We start from the raw sequence: 12686 nt of genomic DNA on the forward strand, positions 1-12686 counted from the left end.
ACTGGCCTTTTCATGGCAGGGATAGCTCCTGTGCTACAAAGGAAAGTGCACCCTGGTACCACTGTGGCTGTGGCCATGGTGAAAGAAGATAGTACACTAAGCTGATTGTATTCACACATATATATATATATATATCTTTAAAAAAATATGAAAGAAATCTTTAATTTCCAGTTAGCAGAAATGTTTTGAGACTACAGCAGGACCCATGCTATTTAAATACTGTACAGTATATACACATGGCAACAAGTTTCTGATGTAAACCAATTAAAAACCCACATTTCTATTAAATGACATAACTGACAACAGCTGTTTTCATAGGCTCCGAAGGCTCTGTGCTTCCCCTGGTAAACAGTTTTACAAATGCCACTTGGCTGTAAAAAGCTGTAAATCAAGAATCAACAACCATTACCGTGTCCTTGTGTGTTCTGCTCATTCCTAGCCCTGCTCAATCACATTATTATAGCCTAAGAATTATAGCCCTTTACTGTCCGAAGACAGAACTGCTACAAATGACCATAGCCATAGATTTAGATGAATATCCTACTAAAGCACTAACATAAAGCCCCATAAATACTCACCTTGAAAGCTTGCTTCCTAAATTCATCAAAATGATCATACAAAGAATCAAGGCTTTTTATAGCTCAGGCCAGGATATTACATTGCAAACAGACCTAAACTGCTGATAACACCTCTGTAATACTCCCCTATCGGCAGCTCTGGGCTCCCCCTGGCTGTCACATTCAAAATCAGCCAGTGTGTTTTGGCAGTAGTAGAGCAATGGTTTGGTTTGCAAGTGGAGGGGAATTCACTGTGTGTCCATTTGTTGAAATAAGCAAAGTGGAGTATAAGCGATCAATCAATCAGTGCAGTTCACTGTGATTGAATGTTTGCTATTGATCCTTGGCCAATCTTGTACACTGATGCTCATCAGCAAACCAGTAATATGGTCTATTGAACCTTTTATAGTAGAAATGACATCAGATATAGTTTTTATGTCACATTATACATATCAAGTGATGTGTGTGACACTTATGAGTATTGATCACATCTCACAGAAGCAACACTACACCCACTGACAATGCATTGAACTGCTATTGCTTTCAGGGGAACACCACTATTTTTAGGGCTCATTCACAAAGGGAAGCACCACACCGCTGATGGTGTGCGCTGGGAGGACACAGTGCTGCTGCACCGAACCCAGCACATTTCAAGAAAAAGAAAAACGTGAACTGCGCAGGCTCTTTGCTGTACAGCGGAGCTTAGAAAGGGGTAGGAAGAAGCAGCACACACAGACAAACAACTGTGTTACAGTTCAGGGATCATGCTAATAGGAGGGGATGTGTTACAGTTCAGAGATCGTGCGAATAGGAGGGGATGTGTTACAGTTCAGGGATCATGCTAATAGGAGGGGATGTGTTACAGTTTAGCGATCATGCTAATAAGAGGGGATGTGTTCCAGTTCAGGGATCATGCTAATAGGAGGGGATGTGTTACAGTTCAGGGATCATGCTAATAGGAGGGGATGTGTTACAGTTCAGGGGTCAAGTTAATAATAGGGGAGAGATTAGAGTGACAGAGAGATTGGCTCATTAATGTCTCCATCTCCTTGTGTTTTCCAGTCATAGTGCAAAGGTGATATTACACTTCACGCACAATGGTTTTTCCCCAGTCAGATCCCACCTCCAGCACACACATTGACCTTTACCCAGTCAGATCCCACCTCCAGCACACACATTGACCTTTCCCCAGTCAGATCCCACCTCCAGCACACACATTGATCTTTCCCCAGTCAGGTCATACCTCCAGCACACACATTGACCTTTCCCCAGTCAGATCCCACCTCCAGCACACACATTGATCTTTCTCCAGTCAGATCCCACCTCCAGCACACACATTGACCTTTCCCCAGTCAGATCCCACCTCCAGCACACACAATGACCTTTCCCCTGTCAAATCCCACCTCCAGAACACACATTGATCTTTCCCCAGTCAGATCCCATCTCCAGCACACACATTGACCTTTCCGCAGTCGGATCCCACCTCCAGCACACACATTGACCTTTCTCCAGTCAGATCCCACCTCCAGCACACACATTGATCTTTCCCCAGTCAGATCCCACCTCGAGCACACACATTGATCTTTCCCCAGTCAGATCCCACCTCCAGCACACAATGATCTTTCCCCAGTCAGATCCCACCTCCAGCACACACATTGATCTTTCCCCGGTCAGATCCCACCTCCAGCACACACATTGATCTTTCCCCAGTCAGATCCCACCTCCAGCACACACATTGACCTTTCCCCAGTCAGATCCCACCTCCAGCACACACATTGATCTTTCCCCAGTCAGATCCCACCTCCAGCACACAATGATCTTTCCCCAGTCAGATCCCACCTCCAGCACACACATTGATCTTTCCCCGGTCAGATCCCACCTCCAGCACACACATTGATCTTTCCCCAGTCAGATCCCACCTCCAGCACACACATTGATCTTTCCCCAGTCAGATCCCACCTCCAGCACACAATGACCGTTCCCCTGTCAGATCCCACCTCCAGAACACACATTGATCTTTCCCCAGTCAGATCCCATCTCCAGCACACACATTGACCTTTCGGCAGTCGGATCCCACCTCCAGCACACATATTGACCTTTCTCCAGTCAGATCCCACCTCCAGCACACACATTCATCTTTCCCCAGTCAGATCCCACCTCCAGCACACACATTGATCTTTCCCCAGTCAGATCCCACCTCCAGCACACACATTGATCTTTCCCCAGTCAGATTCCACCTCCAGCACACACATTGATCTTTCTCCAGTCAGATTCCACCTCTAGCACACTCACTGGTCCTTCCCCAGTCAGATCCCACCTCCAGCACACACATTGATCCTTCCCCAGTCAGATCACACCTTCAACACACACATTTATCTTTCTCCAGTTAGATCTCACCTCCAGCACACACATTTTGGTCTTTCCCCAGTCAGATCCCACCTCCAGTACACACATTTTGGTCTTTCCCCAGTCAGATCCCACCTCCAGCACGCACACTGATCTTTCCCCAGTCAGATCCCACCTCTAGCACGCACATTGATCTTTCCCCAGTCAGATCCCACCTCCAGCACACACATTGATCTTTCTCCAGTCAGATTCCACCTCTAGCACACTCACTGGTCCTTCCCCAGTCAGATCCCACCTCCAGCACAAACATTGTTCCTTTTTCCAGTCAGATCCCACCTCCAGCACACACATTGTACCTTCCCCAGTCAGATCCCACCTCCAGCACACACATTGATCCTTCCCCAGTCAGATCACACCTTCAACACACACATTTATCTTTCTCCAGTTAGATCTCACCTCCAGCACACACATTTTGGTCTTTCCCCAGTCAGATCCCACCTCCAGTACACACATTTTGGTCTTTCCCCAGTCAGATCCCACCTCCAGCACACACATTGGTCTTTCCCCAGTCCGATCCAACCTCCAGCACACACATTGGTCTTTCCCCAGTCAGACTGCACCTCCAGCACACACACTGGTCTTTCCCCAGGCAGATTGCACCTCCAGCACACACACTGGTCTTTGCCTAGTCCAATCCAACCTCCAGCACACATTTTGGTCTTTCCCCAGTCCGATCCCACCTCCAGCACACACATTGGTCTTTTCCCAGTCCGATCCAACCTCCAGCACACACACTGGTCTTTCCCCAGTCCGATCCCACCTCCAGCACACACATTGGTCTTTTCCCAGTCCGATCCAACCTCCAGCACACACACTGGTCTTTTCCCAGTCCGATCCAACCTCCAGCACACACACTGGTCTTTCCCCAGTCACATTGCACTTCCCGTACACACATTAGTCTTTCTCCAGTCAGATCCCACCTCCCGCACACACATTAGTCTTTCTCCAGTATCCCTCCTCCATCCTACACTTTCCAGTTTCTTCTCCAGATACTTTTCAGTGTGCAGTCACATTCCTACCACACATATTTCATATTAAACACTGCCTATATCCTCTCCATAGACATTGCAGACTGAATCTAGACACACAGTGTGGAGGTTCAGCACTCAGACTGAAGCTAAGTTCAGTTTCAGTCTCTGTCCCCTCCCCCTCTGCATAAGTAAAGCTTCTCATTATTATGTAATATATAGTCCAGAATTCTGTTTGTGTGTTTCAAGACACACTGTTCAATCATCTATATCCTGCCCCACGCTTTTACTCCTCACTCCCCAATATCTATACTTGTAGTGAGATGGCCTTCAATGACACAGAGCTCTTTAGTCAGTGTTACACCACTGGGGTATGTGAATTAATCCAATAGTGACCAGTATGCAGTGTATGTGCCTTAACCTCCCAGTGATTGATCACCACATTGTCCAAACTTATCAGCATTAACCTCCTCAGTGGCCCATCTGCAGTGCATGGGATCTGCCTCAAAAGCATGTACATCACCCCTTAGAGAAAATAATTTAGTGTGTGCATTAACCCCACAGTGATCTGTTTACAGAAAGAAGCATTAAAACCTTGGTGCCCAGCCCCTATGTTTTGTGCATTACTCTCTCAACTGCCAGTGATCAGCACATTGGCGTTTGCCCATCAGCAGCCATTTCCAGCACATATGTAATACCCCTTTGTGCCCAGCATGTGTGCATTAATCCCTCAGCAGCCAGTCTCTAGAGCATGTGTGATAGTCAGGGGCGTTCCTAGGGTTGGTGTCACCTAGTGCAATAACACCTGGTGACACCCCCCCGACGATCCCCGCAGAATGGATCGGATCTGCGGATTGAGCATTGAGGGTCCGGTGTCACCCCGTGCGGTAGTTGTCACCCGGTGCAGCGCGCACCCACCTAGGGACACCCCTGGTGATAGTCGCTCACATTTATTCAGTGCACCATGTAATATATCAGTCTCATCTGCACTGAATCTGGTCTAGCGGGAACATTGGCCCCATTTCTTCTTTAACCGCTTCCCGCCCGGCCTATAACAGAATGACGGCAGACCGGGAGCGCAGCCATCCTGGGTAGATGTCATATGATGTCCTCCCAGGGGCCACACTGCAGCACAATCCATCACCCACTGTGTCCACCAGACACACAGGATGACAAATAATTGTACAGGGCTGCTGCTGGTACCATGTGATTGCTGTGACTAATCACAGTAGATTACATGACAGTTGTACACAATGAATTGCTTTCTTTCATTGCCATGTCTTGTGTATTATTGTGTTGGTCACAGTGACCACATGGTACAGACAAGGCCAAATTACAGTGCATCTGTACCATGTGATAGTTGTGGCCAATCACAGCTTCACAATAGTACACAGTGGATAAATGGATACCATTCATAAAAAATGATTGCTTATAACTGTGATAATCACTGCTATAAGCAATCATAGTATGTAAAAAAAAATACTTATCACCTCCCCAGAGTAGTACAGTGTCACTATGATAACAGTGTGCTGCTCTGGTTACAGTATGTAAAAAAATCATTATAAATAAAAAGTTTAAAAAAATGAAAAAAAAAAAACTTTTTTTCTACATATTGTCACCAGTGTCTCTGATCACTGCTACACCAGTCTTTTGGTGACGCTGAACTGCTCTGGTGACTGTAGGTAATTTTTTTTTTTTCCGTAAATTGTGAAAAACTTTTTTTCTTTTTTTTTTTTTTAATGTCTTCATTTTCCAAAAAAGTGACATAAAATTACAACTTCTAGACTCAGTGTGCCACTAAAAACCTTGAACTGTCTACTTTCAAAAAAGGGGTCATTTGGGGGATATTTGTCCTGGAATTAGAGGGCATCCAGAAATGAGATAGTCAGTACATCAGAAATTATCAATTTTCAAAATATATATACCATAGTTTCCTTGCTATAGTTTCCTACAGATTAAATAATATACACAGATTTGGGTTATTTTTACCAAAGAAATGTAGAAGTATACATTTTTGCCTAAACTTATAAAGAAATATTATTTATTTGCTAAATGTTTTAACAGAAATTAAGAATGTGCGGGGTTTTTTCCCAAAATTTTGGGTTTTTTTTTTGTTTATTTACCAAAAACTTAAAAACCCAGCTGAGATTAAATACCTGCAAAAGAAAGCTCTGTCTCAAAAATGATAAAAAATTAATTTGGGTACAGTGTTACAGTGCCTTGAAAAAGTATTCATACCCCTTGAAATTTTCCACATTTTCTCATGTTACAACCAAATTAGTAAAATTATTTTATTGGGATTTTATGTGATAGACCAACAAAAAGTGGCAAATAATTGAGAAGTGGAAATAAAATGATAAATGTTTTTTAACTTTTTAAAAAAGATAAATATCTGAAAAGTGTGGCGTGCATTTGTATTCATACCCCCGAGTCAATACTTTGTAGAACCACCTTTCACTGCAATTACAGCTGCAAGTCTTTTTAGGGATGTGTCTACCGGCTTTGCACATCTACAGAGTGAAATTTTTGCCCATTCCTCTTTGAAAAATAGCTCAAGCTCTGTCAGATTGGCTGGAGAGCATCTGTGAACAGCAATTTTCAAGTCTTGCCACAGATTCTCAATTGGATTTAGGTCTGGACTTTGACTGGGCCATTCTAACACATGAATATGCTTTGACCTAAACCATCCCATTGTAGCTCTGGCTGTATGCTTAGGGCCATTGTTCTGCTCGAAGGTGAACCTCCGCCCCAGTCTCAGGTCTTTTGCAGACTCTAACAGGCTTTCTTCTAAGATTGCCCTGTATTTGACTCCATCCATCTTCCCATCAACTCTGACCAGCTTCCCTGTTCCTGCTGAAGAAAAGTATCCCCACAACATGATGCTGCCACCACCATGTTTCACGGTGTGGATGGTGTGTTCTGGGTGATGTGCAGGGTTAGTTTTCTTCCACATATAGCATTTTGCTTTTAGGCCAAAAAGTTCAATTTTGGTCTCATCTGAACAGAGCACTTTCTTACACGTTTCCAGTGTCCCCCTCATGGCTTTACAAAAACTGCAAACTGGACTTCTTATGGCTTTCTTTAAACAATGGCTTTCTTCTTGCCACTCTTCCATAAAGGCCAGATTTGTGGAGTTCACGACTAATGGTTGTTCTATGGACAGATTCTCCCACCTGAGTTGAGGATCTCTGCAGCTCCCCCAGAGTTACTACGGGCTTCTTGGCTGCTTCTCTGATTATTGCTCTCCTTGCCCAGCCTGTCAGTTTAGGTGGACGGCCATGTCTTGGTAGGTTTGCAGTTGTACCATACTCTTTCCATTTTCGGATGATGAATTGGATAATGCTTCGTTAGATGTTTACAGCTTGGGATATTTTTTTTTGTAACCTTACCCTGGTTAAAACTTCTCCACAACTTTATCCTTGACTTGTCTGGTGTGTTCCTTGGCCTTTATAATGCTGTTTGTACACTAATGTTCTCTAACAAACCTCTGAGGGCTTCGCAGAACCGCTATATTTATACTGAGATTAAATTACACACGTGGACTCTATATACTAATTAGGTGACTTATGAAGGCAATTGGTTTGTTAAAAAAGTTTGAAAACCATTTATCATTTTCCTTCCACTGCCACTTTGTGTTGGTCTATCACATAAAATCCCAATAAAATACATTTTATATTTTTGGTTGTAACGTGACAAAGTGTGGAAAATTTCAAGGGGTATGAATACTTTTTCAAGGCACTGTACATGACTATTTGGCATTCAAATTGTGACAGCACTGAAAGCTGAAAATTGACCTAGGCTGAAAGGAGGTGAACGTGTCCAGTATTGAGGCAACAAGACCCATCCCCATCCCCCATGTCCCAAGCACTACCTCTACAATTCCTTGGCTCCATAACACAGACCAAGCTCATAACCTGATTAAATTTTGATGTCTCCTTTAAACATTCATTGTTCCCAATTTTGCAGACACACACCTCCTTTTTCAGTTTAAGTATCCTCCCAACCGCCTTCACAGTTTGCAGTACTACTGACATAATTTCAGCCACCTCCACTATCCCAAAATAACTGGCTTCAATTTTCATGGGCACTGATTTTAATCTCTATTTCTCTTCTTTATTTACATGCAGAGGGTACAAGGGATTATGGAGAAAGATTCACCACCAAATGCAATATGCAGTAATAACCCGAATATTGAATTAGTATACAGTACTTACCTATTAGGTACTGCTTCACCAAGAATATACTGAATAGTACCTGCATATTAGGCCCACTAACTTACAGAAGGCAGTAAATCTCACTCCATAATTCCTTGCTCCCCCTGTGACCATTCAAGATTTCAATTGCATTAGACTCTCTACTGATTGAAGTCGTAAAGGTGTCCATTGGACTATAAGCCAGATAGATAGACGGCCAATTTTAGCCTTAAATGGCAGAGCAGATTTTGTGTTGTTTAGACACTGATAGTTAAAAGGCTATAAAGACCACTTCAATGCTCTGTCAATTGCACTAAATAAGAGATTTACTGTTAAATTGAATATGGAAAAAACAAACCACAAAGCAACAAAATAGGAAGCACAGATTAAATAGAACACATTTTAGAACCTTAAAAACACCTAGGGAACTAAACAATTCCCACACTTTGTGTAGTTTTATTTCCTAAATGTTTTTTCTATAATCCAACCTGCACTTTTTCCAGTTTTATGCGGTAAATAATAAGTGAATGAATGCAATTTTTTAGATTCTTCTATTTCTGTAAATGCCCCCACAGAGAGAGAAAAGTAACTAAAATGCAAATACAATGTCTCTGTACACAATGTGAGTAGTGTATCAATTACCTCTTCCAGATCCACGGACTACTGCTTCGCATGACAGCAATGCACTGCCATTAGATATGGTCTGGTTAGGCCTGTCTGGTGGTTTACTGCTAAGTTCTTTTTTAATGTCTTTCTTTAGTTCCTGGAGAATAAAAGAGAAATATGGCATAAAGTCACATATTATAGCATGCTTTCTATTTATAGAGGTAATATCATATAAAGGTTGTTTTGCTCCCCCTGAAAGGTCTGTATATGTAAGTGTCAAATTAAAATGGCAAAGGGTCACTTGAGCCCAAAGAGATATTTAAACCTGAAAGGATGTCAATCTTCTCAGACTTCTGCTGGTAATTATACACTGCAAAATGTATGTACAGAATGTCATAAGATTTAAAATATACTCACAAACAGAGAAGTATAACAAGTGTGTAAAATCTTTAGCGAGACTCAAGGCGTCTGAGAACACTGTGAGTCTTTATCACGAGGGAAGATTCCCAAAGTCAGGCTGACGCGTTTATGAAGGGAGTCCCTTCTTCATCAGAGCTCTGATGAAGAAGGCACTCCCGTCGAAATGCGTCAGCCTGACTTTTGAGGATCTTCCTTCGTGATAAAGACTCGCACTGGTCTCAGACGCCTTGAGTCTCACTAAGGATTTTACACGCTTTTTATATTTCTCTGTTTGTGAGTAAATTTTAAATTCAATAAAATCACATTTTACAGAGGTAATGCACAAGGTTGGTGCGCTTTTCTTTTTGCTTCACTTTACAGTATTGGTCGGGTTTCCCCAGCCTTGTTTAGAGCCGCACAACCTTTGATGCTTTGGTGGTGAATTTCTTCACGTTCCATGTCCATCTATCTACCCTTGCTCTGGGCCATAGAGCGCAGGAGGTGTTGTTTTTCTTTCCACCAGAATGTCATAGGACCATACTGTGTATGTAAACATAGTTACCACTTTATATTAATCCTTTGGTGCCGACCTTCTCCTGGCCATTTACGGGTTCTGAAAGCTGGGAGGTGGAGGCAGGCCTTTAGGTCATGTGACCGCTGTGATTGACTGTCACAGCAGTCACATAATCCAAAAACTCCCGATAGCAAGTATGCATTGGGAGCTTACCAATCACCGCCGGCTACTGTACTAGGAGCATGCACGGAACGCACACTCAGCATGGTAAGTAGCTTTAACAGGGTCACATATATGTGACTGCTCAGCATTATGACCCACATGCTGAGCAACCGAATATATGCATGTGGCTGGCATCAGCAGGTTAATAAGGTATGTTTATGTACATAAACACCAAATGATTTTTGATGTACAGACGTCAGGGAAAGCAAAGAAAAAATATCTTTGGACTTTGGACTAAAATCCCCCTGATCATATAGCATAGTATATTGGGGTTGATTTACTAAATGCAAATAAACGGTGCACTGCGAGTTAAGTTGCTCCAGAGCTTAGTAAATGAGGTATAGCTTCACTTTGCAAAGAATACACAATCACATGCAAGGAAAATTAAAACAGCATTTTTGCTTGCACATGATTGGATAATAGAAATCAGAAGAGCTCCCCCTAATTTCCGAGGTTCCCCTCATATCTTGCAGTGCACATACTATTTGCTTTTAGTAAATCAACCCCATAGAGTGTTAATACTGTACACCTTAAAGGATTAACTGCAGCATATACCAAGTGCTATTAGAAACTGCTGGTAATTTCATTTGTTTAATACCACAAACTGAATGGTTATATATAACTGCTGAGAGACACACGACATTCAATAAATAGACACCATAGTTGCTGGGAACACGAGTGACACCATGGTCTATGGTGCTACATTATCAAGGAAGTAAAATGATCACATACTTTACAAGGAAGTTAAATAATCACACATTAAGTACATGTTTTGTGAAAAACTAAATGTGTATTTCCTTCCTAATCAAGTGATACAATCATCTTAATGCAACTTTCTGGTTACATTAAAAAGAGAAGTGTGGGCTTTAGGGAAAAAAACAATATACTCACATAGGTGAATGCAGCATCAGTCCTATACTGCATCTGTCTCCTGATGGCTCTGATCTGAGAACTGAGCAATCAAACAGCACTGACCGCTCAGTTCTCCCCCTCCGCACTGAGCAGAAAGCCATGACTGTCAGTCTCCAGCTCTGCTCTTACCCTCCTGTGCTCCAGGCGCAAGGAGCTGGCTCAGACTTTCAGTGGATAGCTTTTGTTAGGAATGGACTGGCCAGCAATGGTGGGACTCACCTGCCTTTTGATCTGCAGTACCAGGGCTGGCCAGCGGGTGCTCCCAGCAATCAGAGACTCAACCTTTCAGCCAGCTAACACCTGGAACTGATGATGCTGGGGTATTTAAGGGATGGCCAGACCCACAGACTCTGCCTTGGTGTTGTGTTTCTCTTGGGCCCTGTATCCTGTTCCTGCTCTCTGTTCCTGTCTGATTCTCTGCTACCTGTCCTGATCCCTGGCTTGTGACCCTGACCATCCCTCTGCTTGACCCTCTGTACTACGCTGCTTGCTACCTGCTGAACCTGGCCTGTGACCCCGACCATTCTCTGCTTGCTCCCCCTGTACCTACCTGCCCAATTGATATTGACCCGGCCTGCCTGACGACGCTTGCTTGTATGTACTGTTATCTGTGGGTGGTTTGGTTTGGTTTGTTTGCACTGTATTATGTTTAGTATTGCACTGCGTTTATGTTTGTATGGTTAGTGTTAATAAATTGTATTGTTTATCACATATCTGAAGTCTGCGTTTCCCTGCATCAGTCACACACCTCTGGTCATACCTGGGAGCCCTGACAGCTTTCCTGTTATTAATGCTTTTCTTGGGCATGGTAGATACTATGCTGGGTATCTGTGTAGCAGGAAGAGTGGGGCGCCCTATCTGACATCACTGCTAGTGTTGCAGGGCACCTAGGAAGATGGGGCAAAGTACTACATCTACATGTCACATTAGGAACTGAATAATGTAAAAAAATATGTGATAATTCTTCAATACTGTTGAACTGTAGCTTTGTTAAAATAATTTCAGAATGTGTGCTTCTTCTTTCATTGGTTGATTTTGAATGGCACCCAATGCATCCAAAGGACCTGCTTTGATGGGCTCTGCAACACAGGACAGCACACTGCAGTGCATTGCATTAGAAAAAAAAGGGGCAAGTGCTTATTTAGGCATGTTAGGGCACATTGGCAGCTCATTCATTTAAATGGAATGCCTTGAAGGATCCCATTTGAATGCATCACAATTACGTAAATGGGCCTTTTTAAAAGTGGAGAGAAGAGACTGATATTTTTTTGGTGTGGACGCATCTTTGCCTGCTATCATTCCATTTAGTATGGCATTTTCAGTTAATGGGTAATTACATTCGCTGCAAAGTATATTAGTTGGAAACTAGGCAGAAGCATCTTTAACCACTTGCCCTCCTGAGGATTTACCCCCCCCCCTTCCTGACCAGGCCTTTATTTTCTATTCGGTGCTGCACTATTTCAACTGGTAATTGCACGGTCATGCAATGCTGTAGCCAAACGAAATGTATGTCCTTTCTTCACACTAATAGAGCTTTCTTTCGGTGGTATTTGATTACCTGTGTGCTTTTTATTTTATGCGCTATAAATAAAAAAAGACCACAAATTTTTTAAAAATATATAGTAAACTCAAAGATAGTCGTACATTTAGGCCAAAATGTGTTCTGCTACATGTTTTTGGTAAAAAAAAATCCCAATAAGTGTATATTGATTGCTTTGTGTGAAAGTTATATCGTCTACAAACTATGATACTGCAATTTAACCACTTCCCGACCGGCTGTTGCATATAAACGGCCGGACGGTGGCACTGCAGGGTCGGGTGGCCGTCTATAAACGGCCTCCCCGCACCCTGCTTGTGCGCGCTCCCTGGGAGCGCGCAGCACCACGATCCGGTGCCCGCTGTGTCCTCC

The 12686-nt window shown here is 43.1% G+C and overlaps 1 protein-coding gene across 4 annotated transcripts in view; it reads right to left on the reverse strand.

The window, feature by feature from the left end:
• The window catches only part of SH3KBP1 (SH3 domain containing kinase binding protein 1), a 544697-nt gene that overhangs the window by 347917 nt on the left and 184094 nt on the right, over positions 1-12686 (reverse strand). For all 4 annotated transcript variants that reach the window (XM_089683906.1, XM_089683908.1, XM_089683904.1 and 1 more), the window contains exon 3: positions 8767-8887. In XM_089683906.1, the coding sequence (XP_089540032.1) occupies positions 8767-8887 (121 nt within the window). The remainder of the gene's footprint in view (positions 1-8766; positions 8888-12686) is intronic.

This window comes from Staurois parvus, unplaced genomic scaffold, assembly GCF_062004578.1.
Source record: "Staurois parvus isolate SC_StPar_1 unplaced genomic scaffold, SC_StPar_1.0 ptg000327l, whole genome shotgun sequence".
Classification (NCBI taxonomy): Eukaryota; Metazoa; Chordata; class Amphibia; order Anura; family Ranidae; genus Staurois; species Staurois parvus.